This window comes from Juglans microcarpa x Juglans regia, chromosome 1S, assembly GCF_004785595.1.
Source record: "Juglans microcarpa x Juglans regia isolate MS1-56 chromosome 1S, Jm3101_v1.0, whole genome shotgun sequence".
Lineage (NCBI taxonomy): Eukaryota > Viridiplantae > Streptophyta > Magnoliopsida > Fagales > Juglandaceae > Juglans > Juglans microcarpa x Juglans regia.
In genome coordinates, this window is record NC_054595.1 from 6,555,028 (window position 1) to 6,580,612 (window position 25,585).

Below are 25,585 nucleotides of genomic sequence, written 5' to 3' on the forward strand. Positions count from 1 at the left end.
TAATGTGCGCCCATATCAACTTAAAGATGGACCATTTTGCCATGGCGAGGAACATTTTGCCTTCCACAATGCTTGTAGGGGTGAGGAGCATTTTGCCTCTATGGTACTCCCTGAGGTGGAAAGTATTTTTGTTCTCCCATGGTCACCTAGGTAATAAGCAATTTTGCTCTCCATCTTGTTTACCTGGAGGTGAGCACTTTGCATTCCACAGTAACACTCTCTTTCCACGATATTCATCGAAGTGTCGAGCACTTTTATTTTTGCGGTGCGCTCATGGGTTGCGAGCATTTTTACTCGCTATGGTACTTGCATTGGGGACAAGCATTTTCGCTCTCCATGAGTCGATATAATGGGGGTTCATGCTTATTAATTATGTTTGATGAGGTGATTAACATTTTGTTTGGATAGTGAGTTGAGATGGAAATTGAAAGTTGAATAAAATTTTATTATTATTTTAAAAATTAAAAAAATTTAATTAGTTATTATATTTCGTATAAAAATTTAAAAAATTATAATAATAAGATAGAATAAAATGAAAGAGTTTTATCATCCAGCCACTAGAATCAGAATTGTTCATGAAAGGCTCCGCCTCCATAACTACATGGGTAGCACAGAAACTCCGTCCTACGTACCAAAATTTCAGTTCGCGCTCCCAAAACTCGGACTCCGTGATCTTTGGAGCCAAATCTACGTTGTATACTATACACTACCACTACTTTCCTCTTCCTGTCTAATAATAATAAAAATTGTTAATACATACATATATAAAACTAAATTGCTGTATAATTTTGCATTTGTTTAGACGAACCGATACTGGACACCTTTGAGCTCTCTCCCTCCATCTCTCTGTCTGCGATATCAACTGGTTTCTCGGAAAACCCTCTGGTTTTTCTTCACATAATTCATGCGCTTTCACTATTCGGTTTTGAGATCTTACTTCTTTATTTTTCTTTCAATTTTTTCTCGGCGTTTCAAGAAGTTACAGAAGAGTTTGAATTCTATCTGCCTTCTTCCTTTCACTCTCTTTTTAGGGTTTCGTGTTGACGTATAGGATTTAGGGGTGTATTTCTGAGAGCCATCGCTATGTAAAAAACATAATCGAGGTGTAAATAATACGTGGGAGTCTTCCGAATTCGATTCCTATTGATTTGGATTTTGATTTCGGCATTCGATGTGAAGTTAGGGCTTGCCTTTGGAGTGTGGATTCGTCGACTTGAATGGTTGAGAACATGATTATCAAACGGACTATGAAACTTGAAATGCCTAATCTGAAGCGGTGCAAGCTCGAAGATTCCGATTGGGAGGGAGACGATGACGATGACCGCTCTTGTTCAGTGAATTCGAAGAAAAGGAAACCCAATGGGTATCACTCAGTTGGTGGCGGTGAGGTTGAAGATTGCAGCAACGGCTCAGGTTATTCCTGTTGGAGCGAAAGCGAAGGATCGTATATGAGCGGAGAGTTCGAGTCGAACTCGAAGCAATTGAATAGAAAAGGAGAGGTGCAACAGTGCTCGGAGCGATTTCGGCCGCCGCTGTTAAAGTCGTCGCGAGGGCGGGTTCAGATGTTGCCTTCGAAGTTGTATGACTCCGTTGTGGATGTATGGAAGACAGGGGAGTCGAAATTCAATAACAAGGATTCGAGCTTACAAGGGGACGAGATGGAATTAAAAGATACGAAATTTGTTAGAAAGAGCGAGGAGGACAAGTCAAAGTTGAAAAACTCGAAGCTTTATCCAAATGTTGAAAAGGAAGAGGAAGAAAAAGTTGGATATGTAGCTTATAAGAATTTTTATCGTAGGAAGCATTTAAACTCAAGTAGCTCCACCGCAAAAAGCTTTGGTTTGAATTCTCCAGCGTTGATAAGAATGGACACTTATAAACCCAGGTTTAGTTTTACCGGAATTGAGCGACTGGCGAAAGGGAATGCTGGGAAGAGGAAGGAGGTTTATAAGCCCGAGGACTTTGCTTTGGGTGATATAGTTTGGGCAAAGTGTGGGAGGAGATACCCGACTTGGCCGGCCGTAGTGATCGACCCCATATCGCAAGCTCCAGAAACGGTCTTGAGTTGTTGCGTTCCTGGTGCTATATGTGTAATGTTTTTTGGGTATTCGAAGAATGGAACACAAAGGGTAAAGTCCAAAGTCCTCTCTCTTCCTATCTGGCGATGATGTTTTTGTCTATTTTGGGTTCTAAGAGAGTTTTGATGGGCAGGATTATGCGTGGGTGAAGCAGGGAATGTTGTTTCCCTTCATGGAATTCATGGACAGGTACGTAGCTAACCGGTCTTGGGATGACGTTTCGAATAGTTGCTGTTGGTTAATTGAGCACGTGCTAGAATTTTGCTTTGTTCAGATATCAGGGGCAGACCCAGTTGTACAAGAGCAAGCTGAGTGATTTTAAGAGGGCATTGGAGGAGGCATTGTTGGCAGAAAACGGTATTCTGGACACAAACCTTGGGGCTGGGGAAATTGCAATTCCAGAAGAAAATCCCAAGGAAATCCAAGAGGCCACTGCTTCTAATCTGGACCAGCAATACTACTCCCAGAATCAGGCAAGTTTCTCCAGAGCAGAATTTACATGCCGTTAATCTGTATGGCTTTGTGTGTATTCTTTTCCTTTTTGCCCAAAGAGTTGGACATATCGCTGGCTGAGTATATGCTTGCTATTAAGATAGGCCTATATATTTCCAAATCAATAATTAGGCCGCTTTCAGTACTTAAGTGTGTGGAAATTTGATCAAACTGTGCAAAATACCAATATACAGAGTTAACAGTACTGCCATTGCTAAAACTTGCTCTTTTCTGAAAATTTTGTAGTGTTTGCTATGAAGTTGTGTAACAGATTTTTTAAGCCAATTATGCTTCCAAGTTTTTGTTATTACTCATTACAAAAAGTTCTGTTGTTTATTCAGCTGTGAAATGCCCAACAGAATCAGGTCTGTTTGGTAAAAGGGTTCATTCAGTGACTTAGTTGTGTATGCAGGATGAGTATTATAAGGATACAATACCATGTGATGGCTGTGGTTTGTTTCTGCCATGCAAGACTATGAAGAAAATGAAGGGTCCAACTTGCGAGACCCTGCTTTTGTGTAAACATTGTGCTAAGGTGTGTTATAAATGCTTGAACCATATCTCTGAAAACTTCATTGTAGCTTCTTGTTTTCCAAGCGATGTTAATGTCTAAATTTTTATAGCTACGAAAATCCAGACAATATTGTGGCATTTGCAAGAAGATTTGGCACCATTCAGATGGAGGGAATTGGGTGAGATTATTAGCAAATCAGACTTGTGTCTATTATATGTCCTTTAAAAATTGAATGTTTCAAAGATTGTTGAAACTTAACTCTTTGGATCAGGTGTGTTGTGATGGTTGTAACGTTTGGGTGCATGCTGAGTGTGACAATATTTCCAGTGAACTATTCAAGGTGCTTACCATATTTGATTTTTGATTTCATATCTCTGTTCCTCTTGTATGTTTATTAACTGAAGTTGGTGACGAGTAGAAGGATCACTGATTTGTTATTGTTTAAAGGATCTGGAGAGCATTGACTACTATTGCCCAGATTGCAAAGCAAAGTCCAACAATGAATTATCAACTTTGGGAAGATGCCAGCCAAAATTGAGGTGTGTCTGCGCTTTCTGTGTTTCATCTTTTATCTATTTCATTTCATTTGCATGTTTGACTTTATTGACTGTCTTTGGAGGTTATTATAAATTTCAAGCCTAATGTTGCACGATTTTTGAAGCAGCTCTGTTGAAAATAGGGGAGAAACTGTTTTGCCTGAGAAGGTAACAGTGGTATGCAATGGCATGGAAGGAACTTATATTCGAAGACTTCATTTGTAAGTCTTGAACACTTTATGAATAGCATACATAGATTTTAATGGATTTTCACATTGGCTAGGACCTCATTTTATTCCTTCTCTCCTGCGTTTGTATGCAATCCTTATTTATATGTACTCCTTGCTGTTGTTCGTCGCTGTACACCACATTTGTGGTGACCTCTGCATACCTCCAAGTGTTAATTTTAGTTACGATCTGTTAGTAGTTTAATCCGTACTGGATTTTTGTTGAGATTTAATTACTAATGTGATGCTTATTGTGAATTTGACTAGGAGTTTGTTATTGGGAAATTCTAATTGATTAGTTAAGTTCTGAGCAGATTTTAGGTGTTTTGAATAATTATTTTGAAGAACAATTCCATTAAACTGCTCTGTTTCTTTTTTGCCTTAGAGTAATATGTAACTGCGGTTTGTGCGGGTCAAAGAAGCAAACACCTAGTGAATGGGAACGACACACAGGTTGCAGAGCCAAAAAGTGGAAGTATAGTGTGAAAGTGAAGGGTACAATGCTAACACTAGAAAAATGGGTCTGTATCAGTTATTCTCTTTTTGAAAGCATAGATGGTTTTTCTGTGTTGTATATTTTAAGTTCTTAGTAGTATTCTAGCGTATGAAAGTAGCTTTCTTGTTTAAAACAATCCAAATTCATTTAAAGTATGATGGTATTTTTGTATTAGATTTTGATGTCTCAATCTTTTGGTAGCATCTTGTCAATGGCTGTTAGGAATGCAAAACATTTAGCCGATTCAATTTTGTGATGTGCATTGGACGACTAGATCTGTTTGCCTTATAGTTGAATAGTTTGGAATGTATTGCTTGGTTCTAAATACTTTCCTGTTATGTATACATTTTATGTGTTCTACACTTGGCTAGAGTTTCTTGGGTTCCTGGACCAAATTGGAAGCCTTGTCAAAAGAAAACTTAAGCTTTGTTGTCTATAAAGAATAAACACTGATTTTGCAATTACCTTTCAGAAACCATATATGAATGCAAATATGTTGTCTTGCTAATTTGCTGTTCAGCTTTTCTTAATTATTTATTTTAAGTACCTATAAAAAATTTATCTCAGGCAGAACATCTTGCCATTTATTATGCAGCATCTGTTTCAGCCCATTGTCTGAGGTGGTTGTGTTATTGAATTTGATACATGATTGAAGACATGATGTTAATCTATCATGTGATTCAGTTGGAACTCATTTTTTTATCGATGTGATTTGTTATACATAACTCTGATGGCTTCAATATGTTTATGAATTTTTAGGAGGGCTTGAAGCGTCACTTTTCTTTCCTTACTAGTATTTTCTCATTTTACTCATTTTGTAAATGAATGAATTATATGTATGGTCCCTATACATTTTCCTACTGACAGTGGTGATGCTTCAGATTTCAGAGCATAATACACATGGTATGGATCCTCTAAAGCTTGATAAGCAGCAGTTATTCACTTTTTTGAAAGGTAAAATGTGCTTTACTGAGTTCTTTACACGTTGAAGGCTGTTCTGTTTTGTGTTGGTGCTGTGTCTGTGGTAATAAGCTCTTTCAGTGGATAATTCTGAATGGTAAGGGGAAATTATTTTAATTAATTTTACATGCTACAGAGACATATGAGCCTGTCCATGCAAAATGGACAACGGAAAGGTGTGCTGTATGTAGATGGGTTGAAGATTGGGATGATAACAAAATCATCATCTGCAACAGGTAGTTCCCTCATCAATTATGTTTATATGCCCCTTTTCGTTTTGTTTTTTTTTTTTTTTTTTGTTACTTAGACGGGATTGCAACTTATGCACTTGAGTACTGAAATGTTTTTCTTTTTAACCTTTTTTGGGTGTACAGATGCCAAATAGCCGTCCACCAAGAGTGCTATGGGGCAAAATCTGTGCAGGATTTTACTTCATGGGTTTGTAGAGCATGCGAATCGCCTAATGTCAAGAGAGAGTGCTGCCTTTGTCCTGTAAAGGGTATGATAGGGATCAGTGTCCTGAGCTATTTTTAGGCCTCATTTGATTACACAGATGAGAGATGAGATGGGATGAAAATTGAATAAAATATTGTTAAAATATAATTTTTTAATATAACTTTTGTTTTGATATTTGAAAAAATTGAATTGTTTATTATATTTTATGTAGGAATTTAGAAAAGTTATAATGATTAGATGAGATGAGATGAAATGGTTTGTGTAACCAAATGAGGCCTTAGTCGACCTATTCAGAAATTATATTTGCTTGTGCTATAATGTTGTCTATGAAAATTCTATGATATGTTTATTCTTCCTGTGGCGTCAAGATGATCTTTTTCTGCCCAGAAAAATCATCTATCTTCAGATGCTGCTGTTTAATTTCGCCAATTATATTTGAAAACTGCTTCCTCAGGTGGTGCTTTGAAGCCAACTGATGTTGAGACACTGTGGGTTCATGTAACGTGTGCTTGGTTCCGGCCTGAAGTTGGTTTCTCAAATCATGAGATTATGGAACCTGCCGTTGGAATCCTTAGAATTCCGTCTAATTCATTTTTGAAGGTTATATGGTGTTTATAATGATTTTGTACAGAGTTTTTAATTCTGGCGCTTTAATTGCAAAATCATTTAAGAGCTCAAGTCTTGTGAATCTTCACAGTTTTGTACCTTGATAGCTGCCAGAAGGCTTTGGAAAGTCTTTTGTTTGATTGTGCTTTCTTTTTTATGACTACAGCGATGTGTAATCTGCAAGCAGAGCCATGGTTCCTGCACACAGTGCTGCAAGTGTGCTACTTATTTTCATGCAATGTGTGCATCAAGAGCAGGATATAGCATGGAAGTATGTTTTTAGAGCTCATTTAGTTGTTAACTGATCATTGATTGGAAGCCACTAATTTCATAATATAATATTCTTCAAGCGATGCTTTTATTTTGAAATTATTTGGGTAAGTTTTTGAGTAAATTAAATTGTACAGGGGTGATAATTTTATTAAAATTATGTTTTGAACTCTCAGTTGCACTGCTTGGAAAAGAATGGGACACAAATGACCAAAAAGTTGATATATTGTGCAGTCCACAGGTTTGATTTGTTCCCATCTTTTGATTCCTCATTTTCTTTCTATTGCACGCAGTGATAAATCTTTTTCTGTTCCATTTCATCATGCACCACTAGGGCTGTATTTGGCTTGTGTTTGTTCAAGTTTGGGCTGCTCAAGCTTGACTTGAAATTATTGAAACCAGGCTCGAGCTTGGCTTGGATAAGATCCGAGCTCTCAAATCTTGTTTAAGCTTGGCTTGGCTCGACTCAACATTTTTTTAAAGGTTTCCATTTCTCAATTTTTAAAAGGTAATGGAATAAAACAATTAAATGAAACAAAACTTGCAATTTTATTGATTTATAGTCAGGTATCAAAATTATGTTAATCCAATGTCAAACTGGAAACACATACATACAACAACTAACAACCAAAATGCTGTCCGATATGCACACACTAATCTTATTAGTATAATGTGACATCCCGTCCTCCTAGGGTTAAGAATAATGTCATTTTTATTTAAATTTGACTGATTGGTATGGTACTAATCTTAAAACCATTTACGTAGAAGCCCGATATAAAAGATTCTGTAATTTAAAATAGAACATACTTCATTAAATTTTAAAGAGGATATGTGGAAGCACTTATTAACATTTCTCAAATTTTGTACTACAAGAATCATAATTTAAAATCCTTGTACATATTCTAGGCCTCTGCCTCACCTCCTTGGGCTAAGTCCCATCTTGCAGCTCCATCCTTATAAAGAACCTCACTTCGTGTGATTTAAAACATAAAAACATATACAAATCAGCCGAATACTCAATAAGTAGTACATCATAATGGTAAACATAATAAACATAGAGTTTTCTTAAAACGCATGTGTACTTAATACTTATACTAACATAAATATGTAACTTGTACTAAGCATAACTCATTAATCTTGTACTATTTTTTCTTTAATGACTATCACACCTTAACCCCCATGTGCAGGATTGTGCACTGATTTCACTACCTATGGCCATAAGGGGAACCATTTAACTTATCATAACATACTATGGTGGATTACATTTAGGTCCGTGATTTGCACATCCACCTATAACTACATTAGTACCATGCATCTGTTATGGCTATTCTTAAATTTTCTTTCATAACTTGTCTTTTATCTTTCTTATCATGATGCATTTAGAACACATAATGATAGTTTATCGTAATCATGCATCAAAACATATCATGATGCATATAAAACATATATTAACGTGATATTGAAATTGACTTTCATCATGTCATAATTGGGGGTGACAATTCGTGTTTGCGGGTTGTGTGCCTATCGTGTCAAGTCATGAAAATTCGACTATATGGGTCAACCTGAACTCGAGATATTAAGCTAAACGTGTCAAAACTTTCAAATTCTAACATGATCCATTTAACTAACGGATCTACTGTATCATTCGTTTTGACTCGTTTAATAATTAATTAAAAATAAGTCAACTCGACATGACTCATTTTAATCGGTTTCATGTAAATGTGTTGAATTAACATGCATAGCCTATTTGATACAATTAATATAATTTCACATAAAAGTTAAATTTATATTTCTTAGGAGTCACAATATTTAAAAAAAAAAACAATAAGACTGTCTACTAACAAAAAATATCAATGTTTTTCAAATTTTAACCTATAATAAAACTAATATTACAAATCCTACAATAACAAATATGAGCATAGGTTTAGAATTACAATCCTAACAATAAAAATATAAACAACACCAATATTACAACTCAACAATAATAAAATTATAATTTTCAAATAAAATCTAAATGGGTTATTAACTTATTGTGGGTTGATTTCAGGTTAAGCGGGTTGACTTGTTATTGACTTGTTTATTAATCATGTCTTAATAGGTCAATCCGTTTTGACTTGAACACATTTATATTAAATCCAAACCTACTAATTCCGTGTCGTGCTTATGTTGAGTTCACAAGTCGTGTCACATATTGTTACCTCTAGTCATAACTTGGTATGTAAAAATGGGCTTACAAGGAGGGGCATATACACATAATACCTTTATAAAAGACATGTTTGTCGTACATTCGTGGAAGGGTTTGATCATGCTACTTGTAGCGCTAATCCAATATTTTCGGGGCAAAGCTGATTTTATCTATAAAATAAGTACGTAACTTACGTCAATTTTTACTTAAACACGTACTTCACAATTGAAACCCTAAATACATTAAATAACCTATGCTTCCCTAAAGTCTAAAATCATCATAACCCTAAAGTATCATCACTTCCCAAATAATTGATGTCCACTTAATTTCTCCAAATACTTGCACAATTAAATCCTAACAACATTTTCGCATCCAAACGTTTATTTTCTCTTGATTTTATCATAAAAATATCATTGCAAATAATAAACCCTACAATCAACACTCACTCAGTAGGGGCATTTACATAACTTGATTCGTAGAGGTCAAGTCCGATCATATAAATTATTAATTATTGGAGTGGAACAGAGAGGCCTTATGGGCAGAGTAGTCATGTGATGTGGGGTGCGACTGTGTAACCAACAAGGAGAGAGAGAGAGAGAGAGAGAGAGAGAGAGAGAGGCTTTTGGTGCAATGGAGGATGAACGTGCAGTGGGTTGTCCGTGGAGGTGCTGAATGTGGTTTGTTGAGGGAAAAGCCACTTGCTTCCAATGTGAGGCTTCATGGTGGAGACTAGAGGTGGTTGCGAGGTGACTTGCAGTGCAGGTACTTGGGTTGGTTGAGTGGTTGGAACAAGAGCTTGATGTAGGTCTATAGTGGTGTAGGATAGAGGCTTGAGGCAGTGGCCTGGAGGCTTTCGTTGTGCAAAAGAGAGTTAGACAGTGTGAGGTGGGTGGTTCTGTTAGGGACCTCGGTCAAGTTCCTAAACACTATGATCTCCACGCCAAGGGTAACCTTGTGATGACTGAATCTTCGTTCCTCTCTTGCTTGGTTCTCGAACAATGGTAGCCAAGATGACCACTTTGGTATGGTGAGGTTAGGTGTTTAGGCTAAAATGGTTGTATGGAATGGTGGAAAAGGTCAAGGAAGTGTATGGGCTACAATGGTGTAAGGGGCGACGGCACTAGTGTGGAGCTAGGGTTGGCGCCACTTGGGAGTTAGGGTTTAGGGTTTGGAAGATGGAGTTGGGCGGCTAGGGTTTAGGTTTAGGGTTTTGAGTTAGGGTTTGGAGATGGGCGGCTAGGGTTGGACGGCCACAAGGGTTTGGCTTGGTTGCTTGATTGAGTGATTTTAGGAAAAGTTCCTAAAATCTAGGAACTCAATTTGGGAAGGGATATGGCTGGTTATGGAGATGTGATTGGGTCAACTAGGGTTCCTAAATTATAGGAACTCTAATATGGTTAGGAGAGTGGCGGCTAGGTCAAGTCTCAATATGGCAAGTGATTGCCGAAAATGAATATGACTTGGCAAGGATAATGTGTTTCGGCTAGGGTAGGGTTTGATGAGGCAAACCAATTATGGAAAGTTGACAAACACTATGGTGGTCAACTTTTATGGATTGGATGGATTGGGAGAGCAAAAATATGATGAACACCAAGAACACAATGAAGAACACTCAAGAACAAAAGCAAAAATACTTATGAACTTGAATGAACAAAAGGACAAACAATGATAATTTAATACTTGATTCACGAATTGCACAAGAATTGAATAAACCTCATATATTGATAAACACAACTTTGATTCACGAATTGTACTAAGTTGCAAGAAAACAAGATAAATGAATTACGCCTGTTCAATGAATTGCAAGGTTTAATCCTCTCTTTGGAATTCACTATGATCTCTCAAACAATAGTCTTCTCTATAGGAGTTTTGCCAAAATATTCTAAGGCAGGAGTTCTATTTATAAGCAATACAATTTGAAAATCCCCAATAGGTCCCTTGAAAATAAATAAATAAATCAAATTAAATAAATAAAATAAATAACATGATAGTGGTCATGGACCAAGTCTAGCCGTGGCATGCATGGCCCATGGTGGGCTAGGTTGGTGCATGGTGGTCTTCGGGTTGGTACATGGCTAGGTGGTGTGGCATGGCTTGCTGATGGTGAGCCATGGTGATGCGCTGCATGGCCCAGGTTGGTGGCCTAGGCGCTGAGGTTGCAAGGCATGGGCTAGAGCCATGCGCTGGTGGGCATGCCATTGACTTGTTTTGCAAGGCATGTGCTGGAGCCGTGTGCTGGATGGCATGCCGTGAGGCATGCCACTAACCTCGTTGATGTGCAGCAGGGTTGTGCATGTGCGCGCGCACTGGGTGGGCTGGATGTGCCGCGCATGGCCTTGCGGCACATGGGCGCGCACAAGGGTCACGCGGCCCATCAAGGTGCGCATGGGCCTGCGCTCTGAAGCACGCATGCGTGTGCGGCGCACTGTTGAGTGTAATGCTGCGTGCATGCGCGCGGCCTAGTGTTGCGCGCATGGGCACGCGGCGCATGACTGCACGCATGGGCAGGCGCTCACTAACCTCGTTAGCCCGCATGCTGGGCACCCGTGTGTGCCATCGCACGGGCCAAGACATGCATGCGTGCTGGGCGCCCCGTGCGTGTCACCCCACGAGCCAAGGCATGCTTGTAGGCTAGCTAAGGTGCTTGTCTCCACCATGACTAGGGCATGTGTGACATCTCTAGAGGCAACTCGACGTGGAGGTCTAATAGGTTCACGGAGGTCTGTGTCTACGGCCTTGATATTCTTGTGGTTAGTTTCACATGATCTATGGCTGGTGTCGAGCATGATTATGGCGAGAGTCCTCCATGGCCTGATCATGCGAAATGGGTTGGGAGGGGCTTTGTCGTGGGAAAGGGTGAAGCTACGATGGGTGTGATGCAGATTGACATCAATGTGGGGGCTTGTTTTGATTCTAGAGGAGGGAGTTGGGCGTGGCAGAAGCTCTCGACGGTGATGCTTGGTGCCGCGGCTGTCCATGGTTGAGCAAAATAGAGGGAGGCATGGACTTGGGAGGAGTCATGTGATTGGTGGTGGAGCAATGGTGCAGAATTAGCTCTCCGTGACTATTGTGGTGTGGAGGAGAGGACCTGTGATGGTTCTCTATTTTGATGGGTGCAAAACAAGGGGTGGGTGGGGGCCGAGATGTGGAGGCTTGTGGGTCTAGACACTTGGAGTGCTCTACATGGTGGTTCAAGGGAGTGGTCTGGGTGTTTGACGATGGAGGAGAGGTTGTTGGTGTGGAGGATGGTTCTCGGATGTGTTGCCACTGTCTTGGCTGTGGGCTGTGGGGAAGAACTGAAGGCTGAGTGCGCGGTGGCCATGCGGTGATGCCTTGAAGAGGGATGTTGGGGTTGCCGGCAGTTTGTTGCCAGGGAGAGGGCTGCCACAAGCTACAAGGAAAACCTTAGAGATGGCTGGGTGTTTACGTGCATGGAGAAGATTGTGTCGGGCCTGGGGTGTTTGTAGGGCTGCCATTCCCCCCTCTCTCTTGTGCGACTTACACATGTGACAACCCTAATTTTCATGAACAAGATGGAGAAGACTTATTGTGGGGGCTATATATATATATATATATATATATATATATATATATTTATATACATATGTGGTTCTGATGGGTATTTGAAACTGGGTCATGGTTTGGGTCTATATCTTGGGTCCTCCTATTTTGGGCTCTAACAAATGGGTTGGGTCATTTTAAGGGTCTAACTAAATTCTAGGGCTTGCCTATGATTTCATGGGCTTTACCTTACAACCTTAATGGGCCAATCTTAAATTCCAAATTGAGCCCAACTTGTCCAATAAATATTTTTGGGCTTTTAAATAAATTCTCAGGCCTAATGCCAATTAAATATAGGCCCACTTGGTCTATAAATCTCAAACGGGCTTCCTAAATTATTAGCCTATTAATACCATTAAAATAAACTTTTTGGGCCTATGAGCCTAATTAAAATTCGTAGCCATCCTCAATAAATTATGTCTTGTGGGCTTATCCAAAATAGCCCATAAACCTTATTTAGGCCCAATAAAGTTAACCACATTCCGACGTTAGAATATTGAACCAGGTCTTCACATATTTTTTTTTTTTTTGTAACTAAGTATTTATTGATATTTAACTTGTATTTGAACCAGTCTTCACATATAACTTGTATTTGTAACTAAGTATTTATTGATATTTATTTATAATTGTATTCATAACTTAGGTATGCTTGTACTTGGGCTATGCGTTGCCTTTATTAATAAAATGATTGCTTACCTATATAAAAAGTTTGGATTAGGTAAAATTTGAAAACTTTTTATAAAAATCTTGAAATGTGTTTTTTATTGAGTTTTGTGAAAGTAGAAAGGAAATATGAAAATATCAATAAAATCCTTGTTTACTGGTAATAAAAGGAATGTAAATATGAAAAATGATTTGGAGGAAAAAGTTTTAGATATATTTTGTAGTGGGGTTAGTGAAAATAGGTAGGTAGATTTGAAAAGTTTGAATTTTTTATAGGGTTTCTTTGGTCTTGGTGAAAGTTGTTTTGGTTTGTTTCTTTTTCTTTTTGTTTGGAAACCTAGACAAATGATTAGATGAAAAGTTTTTTAAGAAAGATTTTTTTTTTTGAAATTTAAAAATGTTTGGATCGAAGTTGAAAACCTTTTGAAAATACCTTGAATAATTTATGGTATCTAAACGTGTAGTTATATATGTGACAATGTATATTCTTGATATACATTGTACTTTGTAACTAATATACTATATATATATATATATATATAGTACTTTCATTTATATACCATTTTTACTAATGTATGTGTTTGTGTTACGATATATAACAACGAGCTTATGAACCAATTCGATCTTACAATGAGAATGACAATACCAAATTCATATTCAAGTGCTTGATTGATTGTGTTTTCTTGTTTGAAATAAATGGGAAACTCATATAATGTGCTTCTTAATAAATCTAAATGGATTTTTTAGGTCACTTGTTGGTTTTGGTATGTGAAATATATAGTTCAGTTCGATTTTTGTCCAAGTCCTATGATAGCACAAGTAAATTAGTAAGAATGGGGGAACTCTTGTCAAAGAAAGTTTGTGATAGCATAATGAGTAGATTTGAATTTTATAGGGGTTGTATTGTTTAATAATCAATCATATGTACGTGTTCACGAACGTCTTATTTAATAGATGAACCGAGGAGTTAAGTTTAACAGTGCCAAATTTAACCAGATGTTGAGCAGTGTTGTTTAGGTTTCATCCCTATGCACCACATTTAATGGTCCAAACCTTGTTTATATTATTCTTTTTTGCAGGGTCCCAAACCCTGATTCTGTTCTAGCTATTCATACTCCTTCGGGAGTTTTTTCCCCTAGAAGCTTGCTGGAGAACCGGAAGGGGTGCTTCCGAGGTTCAAGGCTGGGTTCACTAAAGAAAACTGAACTTCTTGAATCTCCAAGCTTAGAGAGTAATGAGTTTGAGCCGCTCTCTGCTGCAAAATGCCGCATTTTCAAAAGATTAAGGAGCAAGGTAACTTGTCGAGTAGAGTTACATGTCTATAATTTATTGTTTCATTAGAATAATAGTTTCTCCACTTTCTAAAAATAGTTTGGATATCTTTTTTCCTTATTGTGGAGTCCAAGTTTTTATTCTTTTGTGCGTAGCTTGTTCCCAACAAAAAATATAAGCAATTTTACCTCTTGTTGGTTTCATTATTAGTTTTATTTTTTTATTACCAGAGGGCTGAAGGGCAGCCGATATTTCATCGACTAATGGGGCCAAGCCGTCATTCTTTAGATGAGATAAATAGCTTGAACACAAATAATGTGAGTTCTTCGATTGTTATTCTGATCTTCTGTTATCTTTCAGGTTTTAGTCTTTTCCTTTTAGAAGAGGCTAAACTTATTTGGCTGTTTTCCATGGAGGAACATGACAGATTAATGTACATTTACATGCTTCTGTTGTCTTTTAACAGGGGTTAGAAAATCCTAAGATTTTCACTTCCTTGAGGGAACGACTTCACCACTTACAGGTAAATCTTATTTCTTCATATGCAGTAGTTATTGCCTACTTGAGAGTAATTTTTTTTAGTCTTATTGAAATTTTTGGATTCATTAAATTTTTTGGTTATCATATTTTTATTAATATTTATTTGTGGCTTCAGAGAACTGAAAATCATCGGGTTTGCTTTGGTAAATCTGGTATACATGGATGGGGTCTCTTTGCACGAACGGACATTGAAGGAGGAGAAATGGTACTAGATGTGTATTTCTTATACTATTTGCACAATTTCTGATATCAAGAACTTTCTTTAGGATACCCAACTTTCCAAAGATTTTATGGTAAATACATAGACTGCTTTTAATGATTTATTTGTGTTTTTTATGTGCAAATAGAAATAATAAAATTTAGAAGTACAACTAAAGGGGGTGGGCACCCCAATACATACCTAAAAAAAGATATTATAGTGCGATTAATAAAAACGAATCTGGAAATGTAATTAAACATTGTTCGTCATGTAATTTCTTCACTCTTGCTTGAGAAAAGGATCCTGTAAAGGCGGTTTTGTTGGCTGGTGTAGAATCTATCAGTGTTGGAATATGCATTGAAACTGTCTGTGTTTTGGGTGGTCAATGAGAATCTCATGTCCTGCATCTTTGGATAAGGGAGCATACAATAGTATCTTCCGTTAAAAGAAGCATAATTAGGAGTATGAAGCTCTCGGCAAAAGTGGACAACATTTTTTTGCAGTGGCAGAGTATAGTGATGCGCGTGGCCTGAGTATTGGCCAAAATGTGGAGGTGGTCGGGGGGGTGGAGACACTAGGAGACTCACAGTGGGGCAGATGATGTGGTGGTGAGCAGCGGTTGAGCGCGAATATGAGATTAGAAGTTCATATAAAGAAAAGAAAAAAATATTAAAATTGTCTTACAAGGTTGGTTAGCCAGTCAATGGCGAGCCTGAAGTGGCTGGCGTGAAAAAAGGCTGGAACCCAAGGCAATTGGTCAGCATGTGGTGGCCATTTGAGCCAGAGATGGTGTGGCTGTCTTGTGCCAGTTACTGGTGGGAGCTGATGGTTGAGGGTGGGAGATGTGGTGACACTTCCAACTGTGGGGCACTTGTACCAAGTTGGACCAAGAGCCCTATATCTAGTCTCAAGTGTCTTGAAGAAAAAGAGAAACTAGGGAGGAAGAAGTCGAATGGAAAAGAGGATTGATGACTAGATCCTCTTATTAGAGGGGAGGGGGATCTTTTCCCTTCTTGGATTTTGCGTTTGGGGAGAGGTTCGGGAGGAGGGTGGGCATGTAGTGTATAAACTTAGTTTATGATATCTCTTTGCTTAGGTGCTTGACATAATAGTGTTTTACTGCTGTTCTCTACTATTTAAAGTATTTAACTAAATCACTTGAAGCACTTTTCTGAGACAACTTTTGGTTAATTATTTTTCGGTTTTGAAAGTGATTCAACTGATGTATGTGTGTGGCCAGGTGGTTGAGTATCGTGGTGAGCAGGTGAGGCGCAGTGTTGCAGATCTGAGGGAGGCAAAGTACGGATTAGAAGGCAAAGATTGTTATGTGAGTCTCTGACTCTCTAGTTCAAAGTTCCTTTATCTTTCTCTTAGATGTGTGGCTGTCTCGGCAATTGCTTATATTATTAGACATCTTGTGCCTATATTGATGGTTATGATATCTAAATACTGACAGGGACTGTTCAGGTACACCCTTTCTCTGTTTAATTAGGCTTAGTACCTATTTGGGTTTGAGTTTGGAAGCTTAAAAAGTGGTTTTAACAGCCAAAAAGCTCTTTTAAAGAAAAAAAATGGTATACTTGGTAAATTTGTAAAAAATGCATTAAACACCTAAGAAAAGTTGAAAATCCACTTTTTTAAAGAGCACCAAGTTGAAGCTTTTATTGAAAAGCTTCTGCAAATAACTAATTTTTTTAAAAAAAAACTACCGTAACAAACTTTAAAAGTGCTTTTAGATGCATGTTTACCAAACAGTAAATAACTTTTTAATAGAAGAGCTTTTTAGTAAAGCTCTACAATTAAAAGCACTACCATAAAAAGCTCTATTTCCTAATGCAATTCCAAATAGGCTCTTAGAAATCCAATGCACATCTTTTACCTTTCCCCCTTGTTTTTTTTTTATAAGTAATAATCTTTATTGATGTGAATGAAATTAGGCGAAGCCCAAGTACACAGGAAATATACTAAGTGAGGCACCTAATTACATTCTAGTAGACTAGAAAGAAGATAAAAACTCATGAACATTCCCTCCCTTCAATACAATAGCAGAAAACCACTGGAAAATAGAGAATACAAAAAAGTTCCAGATTTCTCCCATTGCACGCTCCTTGTTATTAAAGCACCTGTCATTCCTTTCCAATCATAAACACCGCATTAAGCACAAAGGAATCATCCCCCACACAGCTGCTAGTTGGACACTACTATGAGGTCTGTTCCAGCATGCTAATAAATCCACCACACTCTTGGGCATAGCCCAACTTAGCCCAGCTCTACTAAGAATACCAGCCCAAAGCTCTCCAGCCACCTCACAATGTAAGAGCAAGTGATTTACCGATTCCCCACTCTTTTTACACATGTAGCACCATTCCGTGATCATATCTCGTTTTCTTAAATTGTCAACCGTCAAGATCTTCCCAAGAGCAGCTGTCCAAATAAAGAAAGCAACTTTAGAAGGCACTAATACCTTCCATATACTCTTCCAAGGAAAGAAAGTGGGCTGTAGGGCTGTCAAAACCTTGTAGAAAGATTTAACAGTAAACTTTTCTTTCCTCGTGTGAGTCCACAACATACGGTCTCCCCCATTGGCCCCTAGCTTTGCTGAATACAAGTAGCTGTAAAAATCTGCCAGCTCTTCTAGTTTCCAGTCCTGAACATTTCTTGTAAAAGTGACATTCCAAGTGACCATCCCATTGGCACGACATAGAACTTCTGAAACTGGGGCTTGCTAATTTCTAGCCAAATTAAAAACAACTGGGAAAGCCAAACAAAGAGGGCTCTCCCCACTCCATACATCGAACCAAAAGCGGATACGTGTTCCATCACCCACCTCAAACTTAAGATGTTTTTCAAAGGTATTCCATCCCTTCCTTATGAATTTCTACAGGCTTACTCCGTAAGACCCCCTACCCTCCTTAGAGCACCATCCTCCCCACACACAACCATACTTATGATCAATAACCTCTCTCCACAGCGAATTCCCTTCCATATGAATACCTCCACAACCACTTTCCTAAGAGTGCCTTGTTGAAAATACACAAATTTCGCACCCCTAACCCCCCATTTGCCAATGGACAGCTCACCCTTTGCCAACTCACAAGGTGAAGTTTGGATTCCTCTCCCAATCCACCCCACAAAAAAGCTCTAAACAACTTTTCTAACCGGTTTGCCACACCCACCGGTAATGGAAATAGAAAAAGATAGTAAGTGGGAAGGTTGGAAAGAGTACTTTTGATAAGGGTTAATCTCCCCCCTTTCGATAGATATAGTCGCTTCCATCCTGAAAGTCATTGCTCAACCTTCTCTACCACTCCATCCCAAATGCTCCTTGCTTTGAAAGACGCCCCCAAGGGGAGATCAAGATATTTCATAGGGAGAGAGGCAATTTTGCAACCTAGTAACTCCGCTAAAGAGGCTATATTGTTCACCTCCCCCACCGGAACCAACTCCGACTTCCCCAAGTTCACCTTGAGTCCCGAAACAGCTTCAAAACACAACAAAACTGACCTTAAAGCTTGAATCTGGCCACTAACAGCATCACAAAAAATGAGCGTATCATCTGCAAAAAGTAAATGAGAAATGGAGCTGGTATTACTATTGCTTCCCACTGAAAAATCAGCAAGAAATCCCCCCCTTACAGCTGCCTCCACTATACGACTCAATGCCTCCATTACAATAACGAAAAGGAATGGGGATAGCAGATCCCCTTGTCTCAAACCCTTGGAAGAATGAAAAAAACCACAAGGACTTCCATTGACTAGTACCGAGAACCGAGCGGTTGAGACGCAATGTTTAATCCATTCAACCATCTATCCCCGAAACCACTTCGTCTAAGCATATAAAGGAGAAAATCCCAACACACATGGTCATAAGTTTTCTCCATGTCGAGCTTGCAAAGGACCCCTGGGATGCCCTCTTTCAACCGACTGTCCAAGCACTCATTTGCTATCAAAACTAAATCCAGAATTTGCCGACCCCTTACAAATGCATTTTGAGGTTTGGAAATGAGTTTGTCCATGATCAAACTCATACGATTAGCTAACACCTTTGATATAATTTTATATATCCCACCTACCAAACTAATAGGCCGGAAATCTTTCAATTCATATGCACCGACTATTTTCGGAATGAGAGCAAAGAAAGTGGCGTTTAGTGACTTCTCAAACTTTTGACTGGTATGAAAAGCATGAAAAATCTGCATCACTTTCTCCTTCATTATGTCCCAACTCTCTTGAAAGAAAGCCATAGAGAAGCCATCCGGACCCGGTGCTTTGTCTCTGCACATACTTTTCACCACGAGATGCACCTCCTCTTCATCAAACGGCCTCTCCAACCAACCTGCTACATCCAAATCCAGCTGAGCAAAGGGAAACCATCTAGTTTGGGACGCCATTCTTCTTTTTCAGCAAGGAGATCCTCATAATACTGCACTATGTGGTCATGGATTTCTTCGGAAGAATGTAACACATTTGAACCGGAATGGAGTACTTCAATAACATTGTTGCGCCTATGTGAGTTAGCCATCTTGTGAAAAAACTTAGTACATTTATCCCTTTCCTTCAACCAAATTGCCCTTGATTTTTGCCTCCAAGATATTTCTTCCAACAACAAAACTTTCTCAATTTCGGTCACCACCACTTTCTTCCGCAATAAAGAATCCGCATTAACTACCCCTTCCTCCAAAGCCTGCAACTCATCCCAAAGGATATTTTTCTGCACTTCCGTATGTCTAAATTCTTCTTCGTTCTACTTCTTCAAGTCATACTTGAGGGCTTTAAGTTTACCCGCCACTATGAAACTAGGGGTACCCTCAAAAGAATAATTGTCCCACCAAGCCCTTACCTTGTCTGCAAATCCTTTCACTTCCAACCACATATTCTCAAATTTGAAGGAATGTCTACTCCCACGAATTCCACCACAATCAAGCAAAATTGGGAAATGATTGGAGCAAACACGTGGCAGCTTTTTCTGACGTAGATCTGGAAAGTGTGTCTCCCAAGAAGAGGAGACTAGAAATCTGTCCAGCCGGGACCCCCCCCCCCCCCCCCCCGGGGCTATTGGTCCAAGTGTAGGCCCCCCCAACCAGCGGAAGATCCACAAGATTCAGATCAAAGATCAACTCTGAGAAGGCTTCCATTGCCCCTGACGACGTAGAGGCCCTTGCCCTCTCACTAGAGAATCGAACAATATTAAAATCTCCGCAAAAAACCCAGGGTAAATCCCATAAGGATTGAAGACCTGCCAATTCCTCCCACAAAAAGCTTCTATCTCTTCTATATTGGGCCCATACACACCCGCTAATGCCCACCTCCACCCATCCGCAATGTTCCTAAAAGATACAGCCATTGTGAATGCCCCCATGCAATCCTCTACAATCTCCACCACTTGCTTATCCTACATTACCAACACACCTCCCGAAGCCCCCGATGAAGCTAAAAAACACCACCCCACAAAGGAACAGCCCCACAAGCTACGAATTATGTATCTATCAACACCACACAACTTAGTCTCTTGAAGACATACAATGTCAACCTTCCAACTACGAATGAGGGATCTAATACGGAGACGTTTATTCACGTCATTGATCACCCTTACATTCCAAGAAAAAATTTTAGGCTTCATTAAATAACGAAGTCCCCTTACCCTTCAACCTCTCCCTCCCCACACTCCCCTCCTTGTTATTGTAATTAATAGAGCATTTGAGACGTTTCAACTCCCGATCCCGTTTCACTGCTGATTTCAGAGCAGTAGGTCTCCCTAGCTCCATCGCAATCAAAAGGGCCTTAAACTGATCTTCATACCTAGCAAACGAGATTCTCACACACTCTTGAACTTCCTCTACTTTTTTTAATATCCAATCTTTTGTTATATTGTACACTGGCTTTGGAGAAATAATGCGTAACGGGATAGGACTTTCCAACTCATCCTTATCACCCTCAATGCCGCTGCCCATAAGTTGATCCACTGGTTGAACCATAGAGTCAGCCTCCTTCAACACCACTGAAGATGACCCAGTATCCCTATCAATCCCCCTTCCATATCCACTAACCACAACTCCCGAGTGTTATACCCCTCATCCACCTCCCCATCCTCCAAAATTTTCCCAAAAAGCCCAACTTTTTTTTACCTCCATAGCCTCCAGAGCCCCCTCAGCCACTTTTGCCGCCATGGGCATTGCCTGAACATTCGCCAGTGGTTGGCAGCGTGTTCTGTGCATTCCCCAACGCCGCAGGGGCATTGGCGACCTCCGTCGCACCCAACTGTGCAGGTCCCTAGACTGGATCCGCGTCCATCTCCCCTGAAGCGTCACTCCCCAGTGGACTAAACTGCTGCAATGATGTCAGAGAGACATCGGAGACCTCTGTCGTGTCTGTCTGTGCAAGTCCCGATGATTGGACACCTCGACAACCTTCGTCGACCTCCATCACACCTTTCTCCTCTGTTTCTCGGGGTGCTGCCAATGATTCCGGCACCTAGATGTCAACGGAATGCCCGCCCCCTCTGACGGCAACCCCTGGTCCATTGTCGGCGGTGGGTGTTGAGACCCACCTGACGACGATGGAGTTTCGGCTCTTGGAGGCCGACGTCTCCAAGCTATCCCCGCGGCCTGCCGCTTGACAGGCTGGGCCTGTTGAGCCACGCAGGAGGCCTTATGGGCCTGTTGGACATTCACTGGCCCATAGGCAGAGATCCCTTTCCCTTTAGAACTAAGCCCTTCTGCCTGACCCAAGCCCAACTCCCTCCCCCCCTTCTCAACGCTGCATTTCACTAACTCCATGTTCCTCTGCAGAATACAAATTTGAGTCTGCATTTCTGACAAGAGACGAACCATGCTTTCCTTGTCAAGTCCGTCACGTCCCCTGCCATCCTCCCCACTCCTCTGCACCCCAACCAAACCACCATCCCTCCCACACATGTCAGAGCTAGGGACAAGTCTAACAGTACCTCAAGCAATGTCCAGGTAGCTCGGTTTCTATAAAGCTACCATGCTGCCGTTGGAGTGATGAGGCAGCACTGCCGTCGATGCTGGAAGGACCTCTCTCAAGACCTCCATCCCGCTCCCTCAGTCCTCAGGAATAAAAATACAGTTCCGACGACCCCCCTGTTTATATTCCACCAATGCCATGAATGCTCCTTGAGGGTTGGAACATCGTTGAGCTATAAAGCCCCTATCTCCTTCCCAATGAGCTGTGTAGAACTCTCTTTTCCTTACCTTCAAGCACTCATCCAGTGCCTTAATAAACCAACTTGTTGCAGTTGATCCCAAGTGTAGTTTTTTTACAAACTTCCAACCACATTCAGTGATGATCACCCCAGAACCATCTCTCACCACCACAAAAGACTTAAGTTCAATGTTAACAACATTCGAATTTACCATCTTCCTATCCATGTACTCACTCCCCCTTGTAATAACTACATACTACATATTTTACTCCATTAGTAAGTGGGAAAAGGTGTAGTATAACCTATTAAAGAATTAAACTAATTTCAAATTGGGGTGGAGTTACTTCGTGTTAAACCCTATGCAGAATATAGTGACTATCTACTGGACAGTTGCAGGTTTTTGAGGTATTTGTGATATTAATTTGTATTTAAATTCCTCCTGCTTTTAGGTAGGTTAATATTATATATCCTATTTTCAGTCTTATTCATTTCTTAACTGTGATTATTAAAGCACTATGAAATATTTTGTGCAGCTTTTCAAGATCAGCGAGGATGTTGTAATTGATGCCACAGATAAAGGGAATATAGCACGGCTAATCAACCACTCGGTAAGTTACAATGTTGCATGTAAGTTTTTTGCTGGAGTGAAGAAACATCTTATCCTTCGCATTTCACCTTACAGATGTGTAAGCTCACAACTTTATGCTCTATGGGTGTTAGGGGTGGGGGCGGGTTGCCAGGACACCGCCCATTCGCCTACCCTGCTAGCAGATGGGTGGACAACTTGAGGAGCAAAAGGGCAATCTGCCCACCTCGCCGGCGGGGTTAATGTAAATCTCCTCCCCAAAGACTAGGGGTCTGTGGAAGACCAAAAATCATGGATTTGTGGAAGACAAGATGATTTGGGGCAGGGCGCTACCTGCCCACATCGGGTGGTAGCACCCTCATTGGGTGTTTCATAGATTGGCTTAGGGGAGGTTTGGATACAAAAAACCTTTTAACTTATCACATTTTATCTCATCTAATCATTACAATTTTACTAAATTCTCACAAAATACAATAAATAATTTAATTTTTTTAAATTCTAAAACAATAATAATATTAAAAAATTAATATTTTATTTAATTTTCAATTTTTATCTCATCTCAACTCAACTCACTATTTAAACTTTCCCTAACCTTTAGCTCGAGTTGATACCGGGTGGGGTTTGATTGGCTTGGTTCATGTCAGTCAATTTGCCGTAGTCACGTTCCTGTTAGGAATTTTTTCTTTCTCCTTGTCTATTCACTCAATCCCTCACTTTCATCGCTTTTCCTGGTTAAAAAAGAAAATAAAAAGATTAAAAAAAGAAAAGAAAGAGAGAGGAAAAGAAAAGAAATAATTTTACTATACATGCATATGCTATGATGCTAAACATTCAAATTTCTGTGTTGTTGCAGTGCATGCCCAACTGTTATGCGAGGATCATGAGTTTGGGTGATGAGAGCAGGATAGTTCTTATTGCAAAGACCAATGTTTCTGCCGGTGAAGAACTAACGTGCGATTTATTCCTTCACATCTGTGTCTGTACGAGTACTGGTTTTATTTTTAGCTTTGTTTATGCATTAATATTCATATAAACGTAGTGTGTGATTGCTCCGTTTCAGGTATGATTACTTGTTCGATCCGGATGAGCGTGATGAGTTGAAAGTTCCTTGCCTCTGTGAAGCTCCCAATTGTAGGAAGTTCATGAATTAAGTTGCGCATTCTTTTTAGTCTTCAAGGAGCTAACCCATCTCCTAACCGATGAGCATTCGTTCATTAATATTTTCCTTTTCCTTTTTTTTTTTTTAAAGTGAGCTTGTAATTGTAAAAAAAAAAAAAAAAAAAAAAAAAAAAAAAAGAAAAAAAAAAGAAAAAAAAAAAAAGATCCCAATCATTCAGTTGCAATAAAAGGTAAATTCACCAGCTTTTGAGTTGGCGAGATTTGTTATCCTCATTGAGACTTGGTTGGTAGTCAGTATATCAGGGCAATTTATAGTCGGGGCTCGTTTGTATGATGAGATGAGATGAGAGTGAATGGTGAGAAGAGATGAAATGATTTTAGATGAGATGAATAAAATATTGTTAGAATATTATTTTTTTTGATATTATTATTGTTTTAAGATTTAAAAAAATTGTAATGATGAGATAGGTTGAGAGTGTTTTTATATCCAAACGGGGCCTCAATCTTGTTTGTGAAGCTAAGGAATGATTATTTTATAAAATTGTCTTTTACTAAAATGACATTGATTTTTTTTTTTTATATATATATAGGAAATAGAAATTATTTCATTCATGAAATCGAAGTTACAGTTGTGACTAGTCAATATAGAGAAAAAATTTAGATTACAAGCCAAACTATTTATCTGTAAGGAGCTTTTCTGTATACAAATTTTTTTGTGACGAATATTGTCTTAATTTCTAAGAACTCTCTATTGACAACTGGTTTGTCTGAAAGTACCTTTCTCTGTAAAAAAAATAAAAATAAAGATAACCATCCCTCTCCAAAGGAGGAGGACACAATTAAGCCTGCAACCCTATGTTACAGTTGGGTTTGCACCCAACCTAACCCGAAGAAAATCAAATCGGGTTGAATTTGTATGACCTGGTCTTTAAAAACGCCGTTTACTCTTTCTTTTAGAAACGACTTGTTCACAGAAAAAAGTTCATCCTTTTTTTCTTTTTTTCTCTTCTCTGCATAGCAAACTCCAAAAATCTAGAAAGCACACGGCCTACAACCATCCAAGAATGAAAGAACCAACCAAAAAAAATCCTCTAATCATCAAAGAGTTGTCGATAGAGATAGAGAGAAATGACGAAATCAAAGAATCACATGGCCCACAAGAATCGCATCAGGAAACTTAGAAAGCACAGACACACTTCCACGAAAGGGATGGATCTGAAGTTTTTGAGAAATCAAAGGTATGCAAGAAAGCACAACAAGACGAATTGGTTCTTCAACTGAGGAAGAGTAAATCAATGAGGGTTGAGATTCTCCAGTTTAGATATTGCTGAAAACTTGAAATGGTTTTCAGATTTTTATGTGTTGGAGTTTTTTTCGACCTTTTCAATTAAAAAAAAATAGCAAACTTAAAAAAGTAATTTTTGTGAATTTCTTCTCTGCATAGCAAACCCAAAAAAATTTTTCACTAATACTTTCTTCCGGCTTCTCAGTTGTTCTCTTTGCTTTATTTCCATCTTCTTCAATCTTCATATTGGACAGATGGGTCGACATAGATAAGCATGTTGCGTCACCTCATACACACTCGATGCTATTTTCAGTGCCAAGAGCGCTCTCTCTTTCTCAACATGTTGCCTCCCCGATTCTTCTACTTAAGCATTTCAATC

General features: G+C 39.2%; 1 protein-coding gene across 1 annotated transcript; it reads left to right on the forward strand.

Moving 5' to 3' along the window:
* The first annotated feature begins 769 nt into the window (after nt 1-769).
* LOC121246237 (histone-lysine N-methyltransferase ATX3-like) lies at nt 770-24,064 on the forward strand. Its single transcript, XM_041144324.1, has 23 exons — nt 770-2,129; nt 2,212-2,267; nt 2,353-2,551; nt 2,983-3,105; nt 3,194-3,262; nt 3,356-3,424; nt 3,532-3,623; nt 3,749-3,841; nt 4,233-4,368; nt 5,225-5,297; nt 5,440-5,539; nt 5,678-5,802; nt 6,214-6,359; nt 6,532-6,636; nt 6,812-6,876; nt 14,124-14,337; nt 14,547-14,633; nt 14,783-14,839; nt 14,972-15,061; nt 16,296-16,382; nt 22,750-22,824; nt 23,656-23,753; nt 23,863-24,064. Exons 1-23 carry the CDS (start codon nt 1,218-1,220, stop codon nt 23,951-23,953), a joined length of 3,162 nt encoding a protein of 1,053 aa, XP_041000258.1. The 5' UTR covers nt 770-1,217; the 3' UTR covers nt 23,954-24,064.
* Nucleotides 24,065-25,585: the final 1,521 nt, after the last annotated feature.

Bases quoted from the DNA above. Each gene is read 5' to 3' on its own strand.
- LOC121246237 (XM_041144324.1), top strand. From the start codon at position 1,218: ATGGTTGAGAACATGATTATCAAACGGACTATGAAACTTGAAATGCCT. The intron at 3,425-3,531 runs GTGCTTACCATA...TATTGTTTAAAG, and splicing joins TTTCCAGTGAACTATTCAAG to GATCTGGAGAGCATTGACTA. The intron at 5,540-5,677 runs GTAGTTCCCTCA...TTGGGTGTACAG, and splicing joins AAAATCATCATCTGCAACAG to ATGCCAAATAGCCGTCCACC.